This window comes from Equus przewalskii, chromosome 28 (genome assembly GCF_037783145.1).
Source record: "Equus przewalskii isolate Varuska chromosome 28, EquPr2, whole genome shotgun sequence".
Classification (NCBI taxonomy): domain Eukaryota; kingdom Metazoa; phylum Chordata; class Mammalia; order Perissodactyla; family Equidae; genus Equus; species Equus przewalskii.
The window spans coordinates 2,017,971-2,039,916 of record NC_091858.1 but is presented as its reverse complement, the minus strand read 5'-3'; the positions used below and the strand labels follow the sequence as shown (position 1 = coordinate 2,039,916).

Here is a 21,946-nt window from a genome sequence, read left to right as displayed (position 1 = left end):
GATTTATCCCTATGTTTTGTTCTGAGAGTTTTATAGTTTCTGCTCTTACATGAAAGTCTTTGATCCATTTTGAGTTAATTTTTGTGTATGGTAAAGTAAGTGTCCAACTTCTTTCTTTTGCATTTTGCTATCCAGTGGTCTCAGCACCGTTTGTTGAAATGTCTCTGCTTCTTTGTATTCTTTTGACCCCTCCACCCACTGCTGTCTAAACTTTACTACTACTGTTGTCCTGAAACTGCTATCACCAGGTCACTAATAACCCGACAGCTAAATTGAATGGATAATTTTCAGTCCTTTCCTTCTTGAAATACCCCTTGACTTCTGTGATGTCACCCTCTCCTAGTTTCCTCCTGCCACTCTGGCTTCTTCTGGGTCTCGTCCATCCCAAGGGCTCCTGGAGGTTCTGTTCTCAGGCCTACACACATTACCTGGGTGATCTCATCCTTTTCCATGATTTCACTTGCCATCATTGTACTGATTTTTTCCAAATACTTAACTCTCTTGACCTTTATATCAATTTAATTCACAAATCATATATCTGATGAGGGAGTGATAGCCAGTATATATAAAGAACTCCTGAAGTCAGGTACCTGAGAGTTACTGTAAATATTCAATAAGAACATGATTACCTTTGACCTTGTTCCCAACAGACACAAATGAAAAGAAGTTAATCTTGTTAATTTGCTGTTTTCTTATTGAACTGGAGGGGTGACTCAAGGGTCACCAGCATTTATGAGCTTGTTTTTCAGAACAAAAAGAATGCCTTCAGGGAAGTTACAATCACCAGATAACCAGCCCCCAGCTGCTGTTGATGCCCAGACGTCAGGTTGCCCAGGGGTTCATCTGGAGTGAAAGGAACACAGATTTCCCCTTTGTCTCTCTGAAACTCCTCCTGCCAAGCCCCTTAGCTCTCTAAAACCCCCTGACTTCTTCTCTTGTCAAGGCAGATTTGAAGAACCTATCCTCTCCCTTCTCATCTTGGCCAATTCAAATAACCCTTTCTCCATCTCCAGGCGCCATGTCTCAGTGATGGACTTACTGTGCCTTTGGCACAGGAACTTGAGATTAGGAGGTTCCATATCACTTCCACAACTCAACAAAAACCCCACAAACCATCCAATTGAAAAATAGGACTTGAATAGCCATTTCTTCAAAGAAGAATATCTTATACTCAACGTTTCTCAAATAACTCTTCTCTGTTCCAAATTTGCTTCTTCTGTGTTTCCTACATCTGTAAATGGCACACCATCCATCTGATATCCCATGGCAGAAACCTGGTTTATATAAAATAAAATTCAACATTTAAAATATACATTTCAATGAATTTTGATACATTTGTATACTCATGTCACCACCCCTGCAGATAAAACATAAAACATTTCTCTCTCTCCTGGGATTTCCTGTGTGTCCTATCCCATTCACTCCTTTCTCCACTGCAGGCCCAGGCAATGACTCTGCTTTCTTTTCAGAAAGATTAGAATTTCTTTTCCAGGGTTTCATACAGTTGGAACCATACGGTTCCAAGTATGGCATATATCTTTTTGTGTCTGTCTTCTTTCATTTGGTGCAGTGTTTTTGAGACCCATCCACGTTGTTGTGTGTATCAGTAGTTTATACCTTTTCATTGGTGAGTAGTATTCCATTGTGTGCACATACCACAACCTGTTCATCTATTTATCTTCTGACGGACATTTGGTTGTTTTCAGTGTGGGACTATTATGAATAAAACTGCTGTTAACTGTAGGGGAGGAAGATGTTCCCTCTACCCTCTGGGTCCTTCTGGCCAGGCTACGTATTGAATTGACATGAGACAGAGTAACAGGAGAAAATCAAGCAAAGCTTCATAACATGTCTACATGCAAGACACTCAGGAAAACTGAGGAACTCACCAAAATGGCGGGGGCTCTCATCTTAAATACCATCTTCAGCTAAAGACAAAGGAGGCTGTTGGGGGTAGTGGTTTGGGATTTCAGGGGAGAGGAAGACCGTTTACATGGAGAGGGAAATGTAAATGGGCCAACTACAGACAACGTGACCTGAGAGACGCGTTTTACATGACGTTGCAGTGATCCTAGGTCTCAGCTCCTTCCTGGGAAGGCCCTTCTATTTCACATTCTTTCAGGCAGTTGTGGGGGAGGTCAAGGTTTCTTTCAGCGTCTTTTGTTCTTAAAATTAACCAAGCCAAAGAGCCACATTTTGGGGTGGCCAATTCTGATCCCCCACAAAACAGTCAAATACAAGTCTTTGTGTAGACATATATTTTCATTTGTCTTGGGTAAATACTTAGAAGTTGTCCTATGATCATAGGTAAGTGTATGTTTAACTTTATAAAAAACTTCTAAACTCTTTTCCAAAGTATCTGTACCAATTTGCATTTCCATTAGCAATGTGTAAGGACCACATCTTGGCCAATAATTATCAGCCCATTTAATTTTAACTATTCTAGGGGGTGAGAAGTGCTATCTCATTGTAGTTTTAATTTGCATTTCCCCAAAGATAAATGATGCTAAGCACCTTTTCATATGTTTATTGGCCATTCACACATCTTCTTTGGTAAAGAGTCCAAATCTTTTGCCCATTTTTAAAGTCACTTGCTTATTACTGAGTTATAAGAGTTCATTATATATTCTGGAATTAAGTCTGTTATCAGATATACGTTTTGCAAATTTTTCCTCACAGCCAGGAGCTTGCCTTTTCATTTTCTTAACAGTGTCTTTTACTAAGTTTTTTTTTTTAATGGTTTATTCATTATTTAAGAAATCTTTGCCTAAACACAGTCATAAAATTTTCTCCCAGAGTTTTATTTTTTATTTTATTTTATTTATTTAATTTTTGAGGAAGATTAGCCCTGAGCTAACATCTGCTGCCAATCCTCCTCTTTTTGCTGAGGAAGACTGGCCCTGAGCTAACATCCGTGCTCCTCTTCCTCTACGTTATATGTGGGACACCTACCACAGCATGGCTTCACAAGCAGCGCCATGTCTGCACCTGGGATCTGAACTGGAGAACCCCGGGCTGCCAGAGCGGACTGTGCAAACTTAACCGCTGTGCCACTGGGCTAGCCCCATCTTCCAGAAGTTTTATAGTTTTAGCCTTTACATTTAGGTCTATAATCCATTCCGAGTTCAGTTTTGTGTATGTTGTGAGGCTAGGGTCAAGGTTTACTCTCAATTGTTCCAGCATCATTTATTGGAAGAGTATCCTTTCCCTGATTAAAGTCCTTTGGCAACTTGGTGGAATGACAGTTGCGTGGGTTCATTTCTGGGCTCTCTTATCTTATTGATCTGTATTGCTATCCTATGCCAACAATAGACTATCTGGATTACTTAGCTTTGTAGTAAGTATTGAAATCAGGTAGTGCAAGACCTGCAACTTTGTTCTTCTTCTTCGGCATCATTTTGCACAGCCATATAAATTATAGAATTGTTTGTCAATTTCTATGCACACACATGCACACAACCTGCTAGAATTTTGAGCTGGGCTCCGCTGAATCTATACATAGATCAATGTATTTCTTAATGACGATTCTTTTAATCTACGAACATGGTAGGTCTCTCCAACTGTTTACGTGTCTTTTCATTTCAACTGATTTTTGTCTATTGACTTTGAATTCTGTGACTTTGCTAAATTCACTTATAAGTTCTAGTAGGTTTTTTTTTTTTGGTATATCCCTTAAGATTTTCCACATATACAATCATGCCATGTTTGAATAAAGCCAATTTGTATGCTTTTCTTTCTTTCTCTTGCCTGATTGCACTGACTGGGACCTCCGAGACCATGCTGAGGAGAAGAGGTAAGGACCGATAGCCTTGTCTTGTCCCTGGTCCTAGGGGGAAAGCACTCAGTCTTTCAAGTGTCCTGTTAGCTGTGAGCTTTTCACAGATGCCCTTTATGGGATTGAGGAAGTTCCCGTCTAGTCCTAGCTTGTTGGGAGGTGAATAGGTGTTGAATCGTGTCTGATGTTGTTCCTGTAAAAGCTTTGACCAGTGAAGCGTGAATCAAGTCACCGCCATCTCTTCTGGGCTGCAGCGTTAAGAGGCAGCGTGGGATTTGCAGACTCTCTGCCCACCACTGCAGTAACAGTCGACGCTCTTACTGAGACGAAGCACTGAACGAATGTGAGCCAGAAATGAACTTCTCTTGGGAGAAGCCACCAGCTTTGGGGCTGTTTTTTAGTGCATTATGGCCTAACAGAAATGGTTCCTGCCCTCAGGACAAACTCTTTGCCCTCATGGAGCTTACATGCTAGTGCAAGGGAAGCAGGTGAACAGGCAGAGATGAGGACGAGGAAGAAAACAAAGCAGATACAGCAGGATATGGGGATAAAGAATGTTTTAGTTTAGCCAGGGGCGTTGGAGAAGGCCTCCTTGAAGAAGGTAACAGTGGAGCTGAAACCTAAAAGAACCACAGGAGGGAAGGTGGTGTCTGGGGGAAGGTGTTCCAAGTAGAGGGAACAGCCATGCACAGCCCTCAGACAGGAACTCCAGACTCTCCTGGGCATGGAGGATGCGACAAAGCCAAAAGAGCCGTCCTTTAAGAGGGGACAGAGGAGGGCACGTCCACCCACTCGCCCCTGTGGCCCATTCTGGTTCTGTGGGGACCGGAAGTGGCTGTTAGTAGACTAGTTGGCAGTGGTCCTGCCAGCCTGCTTAGACACCAGTGTCCCGGCCTCCTGGCATCCTTAACAGTGGGGCAGCGGCAAAGAGGAGGAGTGACCGAGCTTCCTGACCGCGGCACAGAGGCTTGTCTTCTCTAAGAAAAACCACGTGCTGACCTGTGAGAGCTCCTGACCATGGCTTTCCTGGGAGTTATTCTCCACCTTAAAACTCATCAACAGCTCGTCATTGTCCTTAGGAAGAAGCCTAAACTCAACTCTATTGTTTGGCTCACCTCCTGTCACATCCCTCCCTCCACAGAATTCTGCTTCAGTCTCCGTGGGTTTCTTTCCGTCCTTGCACTGAGCCCGGCTTTCCCTGAGCCTTCGCAAAGGCTGTCCTTTCTGCTAGGCTTTCCGCTCTCACGCGCATCCATCCCGAGGCACACAGCATTGCTCCGCTTGGCTTTACCTGTGAGTTATTAGGAAGGCATTTCTGCAACTTGCCTTTGCTCCTCAGCCTTATTTTTGAGATTCACCCATGTCAATTCATGGAACTCTAGATCATTTCTACCGCTGTACATACTGACCACGTCTGTCCATCTTCCCCAGGGTGGACATTCAGACTGTGCACAGGTTTTGCCATTTCAAACCACTCTGCTACAAGCATTACTGTACGTGTCCCCTGATGCGCATGACACTTCCTCCTGGACTATAGCTCGGATGGAACTGCTGGGTCATCGTGCCCTCGCCTTCATCACTTTATCAGAGACTGGCAAGAGCTCTTCAGAGTGGTGGGACCACATGGTGGCTTTTAAGTCTCATCTGTCCCTCTGGATAATAAACGCTTTGTGGGCTCGGCTTGCCTGGCTTAAGTGCATTTCCAGAACAGACAGAGGACACTAACACCCAACTGTACGATGAACGGCTGGACGCAGGAATTTAGCAGAATGTTGCACAGGCGAGCGGCCGGAGATCGGGGAGCGGCGGCTCGCGGCCTGCGGCAGGCCTCTCTTCCGGCTGCTCCTCTCCCGGAGGCCAAAAAGCCCGGCGCCGCCGGGGGAATCCGGGCTCTTTCCTCCGGGAGCCTCCGCAGCGCAGGGCGGGAAGGGCCCGGCCCCTGGGACGCTCCCGCCGGCGGCGCCGCCCTCCGCTCGGGCCCTCCCCCGCCCCGCGGTGACTCAGGCGGCGGTGACGGCAGCGGGAGGGCGGCGATGACGGGCGCGCGGCCGGGCGCCGCGGAGCAGCGCAGGGCAGGGGCGCGCGGCGGGGCGGCGGCGGCGGCGGCGGGCGGCATGAGCGGGGCGTGGGGCGCGGGCCGGGCGCTGGCCGCGCTGCTGCTGGCCGCGTCCGTGCTGAGCGCCGCGCTGCTGGCCCCCGGCGGCGCCCCGGAGCGCGGCGCCGAGAGCGCGCGGCCGCGAGGTGAGTGCGCGCCCGGCTCGGGCCCGGCCGGCGGGGCGGCCCCCGGCTGCGGGGCGCGGGGGGCGGGGCGCGCGGTGTCCCCTCCCCCGGGGCGACGCGCCGCCTCCTCCCGGCTCGGGAAAACAGTCTCGGGAGCGGGAGCCTCGGTTCGCGCTGGCTGTGTGAGCGCCCCCGGGCCGGGGGTCTGCGTGTAGTGAGCGCCTTTGGCCCCGTCGCAGGCGCCGCGCCGCCGGCGTCGCGGGGCCGGCGGTCTGTTGCGGTCGAGGCGCCGGCCCAGCATCCAGGGACCCGCCCGAACGGAGCGCACGCGCCGGCGCGGCGGAGCTCCCCGCGGGGCAGCCCCGCGCCCCCGCCGTCCCCGCTCCGAGGCTGGGGCACCTGGTGTCTTCAGGCGACTCCTGTCCAAACAGTGAAGTGCCTTTGATCAGGACACCTGGTAGCTCCCCGATGCAGAGCTAGTAAGGGACGGACTGGCCCGGAGGGGCGTGGCCGACACCCCTGCGGCTGCACAAATGCAGGCCGTGCCGCGCGGGGCAGAGGACTCGGCGGGACACGCTGCTGGACGCGGCCCTGCCGGGGCGCTGGAGCCGGGGGGCGCCGAGCACGTCCGCCCGGGTCCGAAGCTGGCCCGGGCAGGTCTCCCTCCCGCTGGGACTCAACTCCGGAGTCCGCGGCCGACGTGCAGTCAACACCGCGCAGGCGGCGGCGCGGGGAGGGCGATGCCTGCGGGAGCTGGTGGTTGAAACTCCAGGCCCAGTGTCGAGCCGACCGCCCCGCCTCCCTTGGGCGAATTTTCCTTGTTTGGTGACAGCAGACACAGTTGAGGCGCTGCGGTTTGCTGGGAAGCCGCAGAGCGCGGCTCGCGGCCTGGGAGGGGCCGGGCGGGGCATCTTCGCCGGTGGTGATCCTACTGTGCGGCTGGGAGGAGGGCCCTCGGCTCGCCTAGTTTCCCTCACTTGCCTGGTCTCTGAACTCATCGAGGGAAATGGGGAAAAACGCTCATCCGAGGGCCTCCCGCTAGGCCCCTGGAACGAGGATCCCAGGGCCTGGACGATCTTAGTCCCAAACCCCTCCCGGGGGGATGCTTTGGTCGGGGATGGTGGCATCAGTCGGATGCAGCAAACCTTTCGACCAGTTCTGGCGGAGGTCTGACTCGCCTGGGAAGGTGACGGTCAGCCGCCTCTCCTCCCCGTCCTCGCATCCGCCCTTCTGTGTCGGAATGCGGGGGCTTTGTGTCGGGCTGTGTCGTTCAAACTGCCTCTTCTCTCCAGTCTGAGTCTTGTAGGGCGACGATTAAATGAATTTTGAAAAAGCAGTTTAGCTGATTACGTTTTGTGCGCTGCCTCCCTCCCCGCCGGCCTCCATCTCGTCCGCTCCCCTCCGTTTATGACGGAGGAAGCAGACCCGCAGACGTTTCTCGATCTGCCCAGTCACAGCTTGTCGGGGACAGATCCCACACAAAGCTCTTTCTTTCTATTTTAGCACCAATTAATAATGATAATTGTTTTAGGAAAGAAGTGGCTTGTAAATAGTGACTCTGCGTAGTGAGAGAGAACGTCTTCGTCGTCTTAAGCGATCCACCCCAGAACCTCCTGGGAGCTGCGCTGGGAGGACACCCGGCTTCCAGTGCCACCTGCAGTCCAGGTTTGGGCTGGACAACTTCCTACCAAGGAGTCCATCTTCAGATGATTTGAGGACTCAAGTTTACTTGAAAAAGAAATTAAGTAGAATATGTCTTTTAAAATATTCCCAGCAAAGACATTCATGAGCAGAGACTAGAACCAGAAGTTAAATTTTTGGAAATGAAATAAAAGGCTAAAACACAAACAGCACCCTTCCCCCAGGAGCCCTGAAAGGTGCCTTTGGTTTACTTCCTCAGCGGGCCGTGTGGACAGGAGGAGGACGAGGAGTGGCTCCTTGTGTGGTGCTCCTTGAGGGCCGCCCTGGTCTTTCTAAGGGCAGCTGTACCAGAAGTTGGCAGCTTTTTCCTGAAACTGAGCGTCGGGTTCAGTGCCAGTGTCATATTGGACGTCTTTGGAATTGCGTTCTTTGTGTGTGTGATAGAGAGTCATTGGTTTAAAAAAGAAAGTTCAAACAATGCAAAAAAGTACAAAGGTGTCAGAATCCCGTGGCCTTGCACTCCGAGTCCCTCTAACTGTCATCCTCAACCTCGGCTGCACATTAGAATTATTTGGGGAGGGTTTTGTTGTTACTGTTTTGGGGGGGAAGTTTTAAAAAATGCTGGTTAAGCAGAGATTCTGATTTGATTGGTCTGGTGTGGGGCCAGGGCACTGATATTTTTTGGTTTATTTTGTAGCTTCCCAGGTAATTCTAATATTCAGCTGGGGTTGAGCGCTTCCCCACTCCCCTGTATAAAATAATTAGTATTGATGACAACTGAGAGCTTTCAGAGTCTGAAATTAATATGGACAATCTAAGCATAAAATAGGAAACTGACTCCACCTACCACTAAAGACTCATAGAAACATGATTAAGAACAGTAGTTATACAAAGGCATGATGACGTGCCGTCATCCCTTCATCCTCAGTTTAAATCTTGGTGGCTGCTGAGCGGCCTCGGGCAGGTTGCTTAACGTCCAGGCCTCAGATTCCTCCTCCGGAAACTGGAGACACCAGTAGTTCTTTCATAGCGCCACGGGGCCAGGCATGCCATGACGGTGTGATTATTCGTGCCATCTAGGAGCTGGCAGTCACCACAGCTGTCGTAAATCGGCACAAGCTAAATTGGAGAGGAATTTGGCAATATATATCAAAGGCTATTTAAAAAGCTATTTTTTGTTAAAAGTTTCATTCCTGGCAGTTCATTCTTAGGGAACTATGTCAAAAAAAGAACATGTCAATTTTCAGATATCTATAGCATCATTTCTCATAATAGGAAGAAATAGGAAATGGGGAGAAATAAGAAATAAGATTAAATGAAAAAAGAAGAAGCATCTTTTAAAAATATTTAGGCATATCTTCCTGATGCTAATGAAGTCCCCGTTGTCCCTGCATTGGTTGGGTGTGGCCTGGGCCATCGTCCTCATCATTTGTTAAACACTTACTTTGTTTTAGGCTCTGAGCCAGACACCTTACATATGTTGTCAGTTTTAGCCTTCCCAACAATGCTGTGAAGTACACACTATTATGGCCCCTAATTTTTTCCTTTTCTTTTTTTAATTTTTATTGGGATCATATTGGTTTATAACTGTGTAATTTTAGGTACATTATTAAATAGCAGTTTCTGTATAGACTGTGTCGTGCTCATCACCAGTAGTCTAGTTTTCATCCATCACCATACATACGTGCCCCTTTACCCCTTTCTCCCACCCCTCACCGTGCCCTTACCCTCTGGTAACCACCAATCTGTTCTCTTTGTCCGTGTGTTAGTTTATCTTCCACATATGAGTGAAATCACGCGGTGTTTGTCTTTCTCTGTCTGGCCTATTTCACTTAAAGTCATAGCCCCAAGGTCTGACCCCTGATTTATTGATGAGGACACACTGAGGCAGGGTGGGATTCAAATTCAAGTTGGTCTGTCTTGGAGTCCACACACTTAACCGACCACGTTATACCTCTGGTCCCAGACACTGCTTCGCCTGGAGGCTCTCCAGGACACAGAAGAACAGAAACAGTGGTCGGTAAAGCTTCATTTAGCCCTGAGGAAACCAAAGCTTCGGCAGATTATTAAGAGTTATATACCATGTGTTTTAGCCAGCCCCAGGGGTCTCGTGGTTAAGATCGAGCCCTCTCGTGACCATGGGCTGGCTTTGTTTCCCAGTCAGGGAACCACACCACCCATCTGTTGGTTGTCACACTGTGGCAGCTGCATGTTGTTGTGATGCTGAAAGCTATGCCCCCAACATTTCAAATACCAGCAGGGTCACCCATGGTGGACAGGCTTCAGTGGAGCTTCCAGACTAAGACAGACTAGGGGGAAGGACCTGGCCACTCACTTCCAAAAAGATTGGCCATGAAAACCGTATGAATAGCAGCAGAGCACTGTCTGATATAGCGCCGGAAGGTGAGAGGATGGTGCAAAAAGACGGCAGGGTTCTGCTCTGCTGTACACAGGGGCGCTAGGAGTTGGAATCCACTCCACGGCACTCACAACAAATTGTGTGTTTTGTCTTCACTGAGAGCTGAATAAGGGTCAATTGTAATAAACAGGAAAACAAAGTGGAGCTTCTCAGGCTTGGAAGGTCGTGCATGTCGGCCCGGGCCCCTGCTGGCCTGCAGCCCCTGACCCGCTGACCGGGGCTTCTGCAGGTCTCCGCGCCGCCCGGCCTGCTCTCAGAGCTGAGGAGCGCAGGCATAAAGTTTGGGCTTTGGGATCACACAAATTCAGTGATTTCACAGAAAAACTCTGTGGCCACGGGCAATTATCTGAGCCTGGGAGCCCTAATTTCTTCATCTGTGAAGTGGGGACTATACCTAGCTCATGAAGTTGTCATATTCTCAAATAGAAAATCGGTGGAAATGCTGAATGCCGTGTCCATCACGCCGCTGCACTTGGCGAGCGTGAGTTCCTTCCGTGGTTCTTTCACACACTGCGGGAATGGTGTTCACCGGTCCGTGTTTGGAGTAGAGGCCCCTGTGCAAAAGGGGACCTGGGTGTGTGTGTGCACGTGTGTGTGCACGTGTGTGCATGCACATCCATGTGTCCACAGGTGAGGGGTGAGACCCTGGAGCCCGAGAGTGCAGGCACCCAGCGGCCCTGCCCTGAAGCCACTGCTCACACAGGTGCACTTTGTCTCCGACACATCTATCGAGTGCCTTGTTTTTCTGTTTGTTTGGTTTCTTTAAAATATTTTTCTAATTCTTACCAAACTTAGACAAGAAAAGGCATGTAGAGCTGAAGATGGACCAGGCTTTGCTGCTCATCCATAATGAACTGCTCAGGACGAACTTGACGGTTTACTGGAATTCTGAACGCTGTTATCATGTAGGTATTGACTTCATGCTCACAATGCTGTGCGCTTTGGGGCTGGTTTGATATGATCCTTGATGCTCTCATACCTGAAGCCCTTTGCATGTTGACTTCAGTTTTATATATAAGGAAATAAACAGGGTCCAGAGCAGAAATCTTTGGGAGAATGCCGAACAGAGGGCAGCGTCGGCTTCTTCTCTTTCCCCTACCCATCTTTAAAAACCAGTTCTCAGTGATAAGCAAAATTGATAGACCGTGTTTTATTTTACTCCTCTGCCTAATGCATAGCCTTCTTGCTGGACCAGAGAAGGAGTGAGACATCTGGGTTTTCTCCAAGGGTGAGGGTAGTGAGGACAGTGGGGCGGCTCGAGCTGAGGCAGTGGCAGTGCTTCCAGGATCTGCCCTTCTGATGATAAAGAATTTATTTTATCTGAAGGTGTTACTCCTATTCCAGGCCTTGTTGCTTTTTAATGACAGGCTTTTCTTCCATGTAAAATAAAATGTTCATTATTTCCAAATGAAGAGCTTCAATGTGCCTCCTTCAAAGGAGGAATTTTAATATATAGGGACCTGTTTACTGTAAATAGCTTTAAAAAACAAATAGGCCCCCCAAATGGATGAAAAGATGATGGAGCAATACATAACAGCTCCTCTATTATTGATTAAACCCATTGAAAACTCTGCAAAGTAATGTGAAACAAAGAAAATCTATAATATTAGAAAACTAGCTCAAGACAAAGAAAAGATTTATCAGCCTATGAGAAGGACCTAGAAGAACCCTGGAAAAAATCAATAACAGGTGAATTTAAAGGCCACAAGAATTACAGATAATTCAGAGAATGGGCAAAACATCTTCTAAAAAGACGTAATAAAGGTCCAAAATCCTCAGAAAAACAAGTTGAAAGGAAAAAAAGGCTGCCTTATCAAGATATTAGCCGTCAGGCAAGTAAGAGCATCTTTAGGATAAAAAAATGTAGAATCATTGGTATGAAACAAGGACACTGGTGACAGATTCGAGACTCAAAAAACAGGAAGAATTGACTACACGAGGCCAGTTCAAGGAAATTGCTAATTTATTTAAAAGGGCATGGAAATAATTCTGTCCTAGGAAAATGTGTAAATGAGCAGTACAGAGTTTGTACTTAAACGTCATTGTAGAAAATGTCCCATAATTGCAAAAAAGACCTCAGTTTGGAATTTGGGAAGACACTTGTGATCCTTTACAGGTTAAACAACCAGAGAATGATGCCTAGACGTAAACTGTTTTAAATTTTGAACTTTAATGACCATTTAAAGATCTTTAAGCCAATATAAAGAGACTAGTATTCAAAGGAATGCCAATTATAATAACTTTGTATTTAGTAAACCAGGTGATAAAAATTCGGGAAGGGTGGACTCACATCTACACGGTATTGAACGGTGACAGCATGCCGTGGAGATCAGTTACCCAGTTAGCTGCGTTGGGAATTTCCTCTTTGTCTCTCCTCCCTTAAAGCAGAAAGACCTAGAGACACATAAACATTGGAAAAATGTGCAGACTGGATGTCATAGCTTCAAGACAGCTAAAGAGCCTGATAATGTGATAGCAACTTCTTTTGACAGAGAACAAGAATTGGAGAAAGGTTGTTACTCTAATGTTAACTATGAGTAATTACTATAATTGACTAAATAAAAGTAAGATGTAACTGACAAAAAAAGAAAAGAAAATTCCTTTTTAGAATACTTAACAAAACTCCTTAGGGGATCTGGATCTCGAGGGGAGAGAATGGCAGAGTGGGGAGTGGGAGAGGAAGACAGAGATGCTGTGCTTTCATTGCCTCAAAGGAACCCAGAGTGGGTATCTGTTAGTCTTGACTGTTTATTATTTTTAGACATAAATTAGAATAAACAAGGACATTTTGGTTTTTTAAGTGGCCACGGGCAATTATCTGAGCCTGGGAGCCCATGTTTTTAAGTAGACATGTTCTGTGATAAATATAATAGTTAAGCTTATTATATCTTTAAAATATTATTAAACAAGAATATGCAATATGGAAAATATATAAAGACAAGAATAGAGGAGGAACTTCAGGGCAGGTAAGTCTAGACAAATTATAGTAAATGCAAATGGACTAACGTATAAGAATAAGACTCAGATTGTATTAAAATGTAAATTATTTTTTGGAAAGAAGAAAGTTAGACATACGTTGATTAATAACATTAAAAACTACAGTGTAATAATATGTATTGTATTTATGAAGAAAACATTGAAAACAGAAAGACATATGCAATTATACTTTGATGGAGGTAGATGTTGGAATAAAAAGGGCCCATCAAGCTTTAGCATTTGCATAGATCATAAAAGAAATATTAATAGTAAAATATAAGCACACTAAATAAAAAGTTTCCAAATTTGTATGGGCCCCTAAAACACGTAGAAAATAATGTTAGAAACTACAGAACAAAGTTGTGGTGAGAAATGATAATTCACTATTGTCAGACTACGATAGGTCAAGTCAGTTAAGGTTTAAGGATAAAACTGGTGAACTGAGTCAAACCACAAAGTGGTGAAGTGGTTAAGAGCATGGGGTCTGCAGCCGGAGTGCTGGGTTCGAATCCTGCTGCTGTCACTTCCTACCTCTGTGACCTTGGGTACACAACTTACTTTCTCTGTGCCTCAGTTTCTTCACCTGTAAAGCTGAAGAGATGATGGACCCCTCCTCTTTGGCCACTGTGAGTGTTAATGACTAATGTACGTAAGTGGTCTGAAGCAGAGTAAGACCTCTGTGTAAGTGTCAGTGTTATTGACAGTACACGTAAGTAATGCTTGTGGAGGGATTAAGTATAAAAAATAGATAACTTCAAAAATATCTGTATATATTTCACGAAACATGGATCATGTATTAGACTAAATAAATGCAAAACACAGAGAGTATGCATTCTGCGATCTCGCATCTCAGCACAACAAAACAAACGAATCTAAGAGGAGATAGAATACAAACACATATTCCATACAACAGTCGTTGGTCTGGACAAAGCAATTCTTGTGAAAAATTTCATTTAAATGCTTCTGATAATGAAGGTGATGATAGGAGAAGTTGCAGCTAGTGTGCACTGGGGGCTGGCTCGTGCCCGAGGTGTGCCCGAGGTGACCCCGCAGAGGGGATACACTGGCTTCTGCAAGTGGGAATCCTGCTATTAGGAGCGGTACAGTGGCTATTCTGGGTTACTCAGTTAGCAGGGACCAGCTGCTCTGGGGCCACGCTGGGATTCACACCCCTTACTCGAGCTTCCGAGGCGTCCCTTCTCAGCATCCTGCTTTGTGGTAAACTGCAAGAAAAGGGGAAATGCAGAGCTATGGAGTAGAGTTCTCAATGTTTTGGAAAAAGTGGTGTCGTCATCCAAACCAGAAGGAAAAGGGAAGCAATGAAAATAATAACTAAGTAAACTGGAAAGTGAGAGAAAAATTGAAATAAGAATAAGTCAAGAGAGGATTTTTAGAAGTAAAAGTCACACAATTGATAAATTATTGATAAATTTAAGAGAACAATGGAAAGTAGTGAAATTAGGAGTTGGGATCTATATAACCGCTGTAATTGAAATGATTATGATCTAATGAACAGTTACAAGGTGGTAAATTTGATATTCAAAAATTGATTTCCTTCAAAAAACATAGTATGAAGAGTGATTCAAGAAATTGAAAACATAAATGGATCAGCAACTGATTAAGAAATCTGGAAAGTTATAATAAATTTTTCCACCTGAAATAGGTGATTTTTTCTTACATTTTTCAAATAAATAGTTCTCAATCAATATAAGTTGATCCTAGATATAATCCCCGCCTGGCAAATGATGGCTTGATATCTGATTCGTCCTGCAGTATAGATAGAATGTTAACCTTAAAATCTGGCAAAGACATGAAAAGCAACACAGGTCAATCTTTCTAATTCATATGGGTGCAAAAACCTTAAATGAAATTCTGTCAAGTAGAATAAGTTGGCATATTCAAATATTTATTTATGATGACTTACATTTGTATCTTTGAGGAATCTGTAGAACTCATAAGGAAAATGATGAAATTTTATGGGAAAAATGTAGGCTAAATGGAGAGAGAGCTGCTGCACTCTGATAGGAAAAATGGCAGTACTTCCCAAATTAATTCAGACATTTAACACAATTGCTGTTAATGTATCAATGGATACTTTATAGAATCTGTAAATGAGCCCAGAATTCATATGAAAAATAAATGAGCGAGAGAATCAAAGGGTGGCCCAAAATTAGAAGGAGTGATACAGAGACTGCTCCCCAGATGAGGAAACATGACAAAGCACAGTCATTTCTGAGCCACAAAAGAGAACTGAAGACCGATGGACCAGAATAAGAGTAAGAAATAGAATCTAATTCACATAAGAATTTAACGTATTAGAACTAAAACCATGGTGAAAGGTATTTAGAATTATTGTATACCATCTGTCAAATATTCTAAGTGGGTTCAAGTTAAAAAGAACCTCCACAAACTTAAAAAATACTAAAAAAGGCAGAATACATTTTTAAACTAATGAAGCAATGGAAATAACAAGCCAGATTAGAATGACTATGTAAAAACTTTAAAAACTTGTAATTAAAAGCCGCAGAATATAATAAGATGAAAAGGAAAGCACTAGAATGGGTAAATATTTGAGATAACTAAGAGTTTAATATTACAGTGTATGAAGACATATTTCTAAGATTATATTCAAGGGAATTTGGTGTTTAACAGATGGTTCACACTAAAGTAAACACAATAGCAAAAGAATAGTGAATTATTTCATCTACTGATAATTTAAAATGTAATCTTAATGCTGTGATATAAATATCACATGAGCAAAAAGAAGAGTGGTTTTAAATTCTGGTAAGCTAATGAGAAATAAGTATATTGTTGTAATTTTTGAGTACTATTTGGCCACATGTACCAAGAACCGTGAAAATGATTATTTTTTATCCAGTAATCTCATTTTTGGAAATTTATCTTAGGGAAAGAATTTAAAGGAGTAAGAACATTATGTGTAGATATTTTTAAACAATATCATTTATATAAATTATATACAGAAAGATAAAACGAGCTTTGAAAGCAGGCTAAATACAATTATAGTATTTGATGGAATATAATGCCACAATTAAAAACTAAATATGCAAATTGGGTAGAATCATGGAAATTTATTCAATAATATTAAGTAAAACCCAATAGAATGCAAGATTTAAGGTATGCTGTATTTGTTAATTAGTAAAAAATTTACCTAGAATAAAGATTGTACAGTTCCATGGCAACACATAGTTATGTAGCAAATTTTACGGAATTCTTGAAATTTAAAATTTTTTCTAAGTATGAAGGAAAAGTCATCTCAGGATCTTCAGTTGGATGTTGATGTCCTCCCACTCAGCAGACCTTCAGACACCTCTGACAGTTGGCTTGTGCTTGTCTTTCGTAGTGCTTGTTTCAGGTGCTGGTAAACGTTTCCCAGAGTAGAAGGGCTGGGGAGCCCAGCATCGCGGCCGTGGGTGTGAGCGCCCAGCACGGGTCCATCCTGCAGCTTAAGGCCACCGAGGAAGAGAAAGAAGTTTGTAGGTTTGTACCTGCTCTGTGTGACCTACTGAAGTCTGCTTTTTCACTCTATTTTTCTTCCTGTTTGGTTTTTGGTTTTTCCTTTCTTTAAAATATGTTTCTATATCTTTCCTGTTCTGCACCTAGGAATGCCTTTCGCTCTGCCTTGATGACATTACCGGAATCCAACTCTTATTTCCTAATCTAACTGTTTTTCTTAATTTTACCTAATTTTTGTAGGCTGGAATACAAATTTGGAGAATTTGGAAACTATTCTCTCTTGGTAAAGCACGTCCAGGATGGAGTTGATAGAATTGCCTGTGACGTAGTTGTCAATGAGGATCCAGTTGACAGTAACCTTCGTACGTATATGTTCTTTGTAGATTTTTATATTTGCATTTTCTGAGTTTTTGTTTTTGAGCACTGTTTGCAACACTTCATGTAATTTAAAACCTGGATTATATGTTATCTATCCCATTTAGTCACGGTATATTTATAATATATTTATTGTGTCAGTGGAGTATACCAAGAAAGTTATGTGATATATAAAAAAATTATATATCATCATATTGTTGTTATTTATTTTAATTGTGAAGCATAAATAAACCAAAAAAGTTAATGCGGTGGAAAGAAACTAGAAATAGGGCAGTTGACTGTCAAGTATCTTTTCCTTGTTTTAGGATTTAGGTGCAGTATTTCCCGTATGTCTTTCGTTGACAGTCCAGAGGTCCCCTTAGGTTAAGCAGGGACCGTTCATTCTCTGATAACTCCACTGAAGAAAATTTCTCGCCCTGAGCCCCCATTAGACCATACAAGGAATCCCTGGGCATCAGTAAGCACTGTTCACAGTGAAGGTATTGAAGACGGTGGGTCGTGTCAGAGGAGCCAATGTGAAAGGGCCAGCGTGGGATAATTTAAGCATTGAAGACAATAATGAATGTAACTGATGGAAACACACTGGCTATAGCAAACCAATGAGTTCATTAGGAAACTAAAAAGAGCGAGCCCCCTGCCCCAGACAAAAACAGAAGCAATACTTGGGTTGCCTTTGGAGATAACAGCGGCGCCTGACATTAACCAGTGTGATTTAAAATCGTCAGTCGAAAGGAAAAATTTAAGCACTTATCCTGACTTTCCTGTTGTAACTGTATTGTAGGATAACCAAATAGTCCTAGATGATGAGGGTAAATTCTTTAGAGAAGAATTCTGGCTAATAAATGTGGCAGCACGGCAGAATATTTGCAACCCCTAATGAAATGATTGACTTGGGTAAAAATCGTGAGTAGATGAAACCATTGGATGAAAGGGGAAGTGTGCACGGGAGGGGGCAGGCTTTCACTGGCCGAACACCTGCACCGGGCACGTGCTCCGTCCCCGGAGATCTCCTGATGTGGCGCAGTGGGAAAGGCAGCACCGCCCGTGAAGCATTCTTGACAGGAAAAGTTGAACTTTTCAGTCAAGGCTAGACCGCCAATTTCCCCTCTACAGAGCATTTGGAGGCTAGAGGAACAAGTCAGCAACACCAGGAGGAAGCATACAGACAGATCTAGAACCTGGGACGTCCTACTAGAGGACAACTGACCTGGTGTTTAAACACATCGCTGGCTGCTTACAAGTCAATGAGACTGAGGGACACAGCGAGCAAATGCAGGATGTGGACCTTGTTTGATCCTGACTTGAGCACACTGACTACAAACAACATTGTTGAGACAACTAGAAAAATTTGAGTGCGGACTCTGTTAGCTAGGGAATTATTCTTAATTTGGTACGACATTGTAGTTACGTAACAAAAGGTCCATTTTTAAGAAACATATAATTTTGAAATAGTTTTAGATTTATAGAAACGTTGCAAAAAAGATTTCCTATACACCCGTCGCCCAGCTTCCCCTCAGGCCCTAAACTGTCTAATCATGGTACAGTTATCCCATACACAGCTACCGAAACCAGGAACCTCACATTGAGACAGTACTAATAGCTGATTACACACTTTGCAAATTTCTCTGATTGTCTCTTCTAATGTCCCTTTACTGGTCCAGGATCCAGTCCAGGGACCCACGTTGCCTTTAGTTGTCAGGTCTCCCTGCTCTCCTCTACTTTGGAGCTGTTCCTCAGCCTTTGTCGCTCACGAGCTTGACACTTTCGAAGAGGACAGCCAGTTATTTTGTTATTTGGATTTGCGTGCTGTGTCCTTGTGACTAGGTCAGGGTCATGCCCTTTAGGGAGACCACCGCAGAAGTGATGCGGTGCCCTTCTCCGTGGGCACGCCGGGAGCTGCGCGATGCTGATACACCTTTTACGACGCCCGTGCTTAGAGATACATCTGAAGATGTAGGGATGAAATCACGAGATGTCTGGGATTTACTTAAAAATACTTTAGGCAAAAAAACAGAGGGGAGAATGGTAATAAATGAAGCAGGAGTGACAATATCTTGATAATTCTAGAATCTGGGTGATGAGTATGTGTGGGTTTATTATACAATTCTCTGTACTTTCAGGTATGTTTGATATTTTCGTAATGAAAATTAGCACTCCCCTCATGAAGTGTCCGAAATTATTCATAGGAAATTTAGCATAAGAATGTAGGCTTTTCCCTCGTTGGTTTCCATTTTTATTTGTTTGCATGTTTCATTGAGAGTAATGTGATGATGTGACAACTTTGATGCTGAGTGATGACATTTTTGGTGATGACGGGTTCCTTCTGTTTTTGTAGCTGTGACTGTCGCGTTCCTTATTGGTCTGGCGCTCGTTATTGCCGTGTGCTTTCTGCGGTTCTTGTTGAGGTGAGCAGATGTTCAGGGAGGACACAGTTGGGGAAAGTAGAATTAGAAATTATATGTTCAGGGGCCGGCCCGTGGCCGAGTGTTTGAGTTCATGCGCTCTGCTTCGGTGGCCCAGCGTTTCACCAGTTCGAATCCTGGCACCACTCATCAGGCCACGCTGAGGCGGCATCCCACATGCCACAACTAGAAGGACTCACAACTAAAAAAATACACAACTGTGTACCGGGGGGCTTTGGGAGAAAAAGGAAAAAAATAAAATAAAAAATAAAAAATATGTTCAGAAAGGTAATTTGACCCTTCAAATGCCCATTCTTCTTTGATTAAATGAATGCTTCTTGTGTCCACCATGCCCCGTCCAGTCCTAGGCAGTGGGGATGAAGCGTAGCATAAGAGATGGTCCTTGACTTCAGGGAAATGATCACCTCATTCTAAAGGATCTTTGCCTTCAGTCCTCCCACATGGCTGAAAAAGTAGAAGGAAATGCTTGAGAAATGATTATTTCCTGAGAGGGTCTCACATCCTGCTGCGTAGAGACTGGGAGCAGTGGGTGACAATTTTGGGAGGTGCTGCCACACTGTGCTCTCTTGCTCCTCTCCGGCTCTGAGCCCCAAGGCCTCCCCTCGAGGCCAGCCCCTCCCAGCCGGGGGACCTGGCGGCAATGGCGAGGACCGAGGAGGAGGTGCGGGCAGGGTTAGCAGCTAGGAGAGGGAATTCCTTCTCGTCCAGCTGGGTAAGAGCGATTCTGGTGAGAGTGAATTAGGAACCTGGAAAAGAAGAAAGTGAAACAAGTGCAGACCTGGTAAACGACCTTTTAAAGGGAAATTCTTTCATGTTTTAAAGGGAATGAGACTGACTGAATTTTCACATGCTCAGCCTGTTAGGGTCTCAGGAAAGACTGTAGATTTTATTGGTGAGCAGTATCCAAATTGCAAGGAAGAACGTACCTTTAAGTCTGCTGGCTTAGGGGAACCCTGCGACTTTGGGGCGTTTGTGCACTCTGACCCTCTACCTCGTGTGTCCTAGAAACAGTGTAATTTCCTGTGGGAGAGACCTGGCTGTGTGAGGGTCAAAGAACCCCTTGCAGCTCAGAAGCAGATGTTTAACCTAACTGCTTTTTAGGGGCATGATCCTTTTGAGGAGCATAATCCTACTGGAGGAGTTTCGTTTCTTTGAATTAAGGTATTATCTTGTCAATCTTTTGATAAGATGCAAATGATGTTCCAGTTCTTTAGAGTGTTTTCATTTGGTGCTTTTAATATGAATGGGTCTGTCACATCATGTTTTAAAGTAACTGATAGCTGATATTAAGTTCTTGCTAAGAGAAGAATTCCATCCTTGCTGTGGAATTAAAACTCTTTTTTTTTTGGTGAGGAAGATTGGCCCTGAGCTAACATCTGTTGCCAGTCTTCCTCTATTTTGTATGTGGGATGCTGCCACAGCGTGGCTTGCTGAGTGGTGTATAGGTCTGTGCCCAGGATCCAAACCTGTGAGCCCCAGGCTGCCCAAGCAGAGCACGTAAACTTAACCACTATGCCACCAGGCTGGCCCCTGAAACTCCTTTTTGCATGTGATTCTGCCTTGCAGCCTACAGGCAAAATGCAGTTGTTGGCAAAGCAAGAGTCCTTTGTACGTTGTTCTGTCCCTTGCCAGTATGCCTGTGAAAGTTCAGGTTTGTCTGAACCAGAACAGGATCTGAAAAAGCAGTAAGAAAAAAGCACCTCTCCCTTTTCACTTGGGGAACAACATCTACAGGAAAATTAAGTGCTTTTTTTCTTTTTAATTTTGAATATCTTAACGTCTTCTTTTCACCCTTCCTTAGAAGGCTCTGCCTTAATGTTTTCCTGTGATGCTGATGTCATTAGTGCTGAGTGAACTAGAAATGGGAGTTGAATTGTGGGGAGAAGAAGAGAAGAATTAAAACTATAAGCATTGGATATATGAATCATGTGTGGATACTGATTTGAACAATTAAACTGTAAAAAATCTTATCACAGGGAAATTGAACTGGCTATTTGATGATATTAAGGAATTACTGATAACATTTTAAAATGTGATCATGGTATTGCAGTGACATTTAAAAATGAAAAGAGCCCTTATCTTTTAGCGATACATACTGAAGTATTTATGGGTGAAATGATATGATGCCTGTGATTTTCTTTAAAATAATCAGTCCGGGGCTGGCCCCGTGGCCGAGTGGTTAAGTTCGTGCGCTCCGCTGCAGGCGGCCCAGTGTTTCGTTGGTTTGAATCCTGGCCACGGACATGGCACTGCTCATCAAACCACGCTGAGGCAGCGTCCCACATGCCACAACTAGAAGGACCCACAACAAAGAATATACAACTATGTACCGGGGGGCTTTGGGGAGAAAAAGGAAAAAAATAAAATCTTAAAAAAAAAAAATAATCAGGAGAAAGGGGCAGTGGGGGGCAGTATAGATGAGGTAAGATGTGTAGATACTTGTTGAAGCTTGGCGATGGGTCCATGGTGGTCCATTATACTAATTTGTCTACTTTTGCATACACTTGAAACTTTCCATGACCAAAATAAAAGGAAAGAAAAGGAAAAAGTCCTGTGCATCAGATAATTTAAATGTACAAATTTTATACAAAACATATGTTTTACCAGGCTAAAATGTACTTTTTAAAAAAAGTAGACAGTTTA

The 21,946-nt window shown here is 44.3% G+C and overlaps 1 protein-coding gene across 4 annotated transcripts in view; it reads left to right on the top strand.

Annotated features, from left to right (window-relative positions):
- Nucleotides 1–723: 723 nt before the first annotated feature.
- Nucleotides 724–21,946, top strand: part of HGSNAT (heparan-alpha-glucosaminide N-acetyltransferase) — a 36,970-nt gene continuing 15,747 nt past the window's right edge. For 2 of the 4 annotated variants that reach the window (XM_070598659.1, XM_070598658.1), the window contains exons 1-5: nt 5,500–6,016; nt 10,851–10,960; nt 16,393–16,529; nt 16,746–16,867; nt 19,216–19,285. In XM_070598659.1, coding sequence (XP_070454760.1) covers nt 5,515–6,016; nt 10,851–10,960; nt 16,393–16,529; nt 16,746–16,867; nt 19,216–19,285 — 941 coding nt within the window. In that variant the 5' untranslated portion in view covers nt 5,500–5,514. Of the gene's footprint in view, nt 3,794–5,499; nt 6,017–6,146; nt 8,029–10,850; nt 10,961–16,392; nt 16,530–16,745; nt 16,868–19,215; nt 19,286–21,946 lie in introns of those variants that run through there. The other 2 variants (XM_008507635.2, XM_070598660.1) reach the window with 2 other exon arrangements.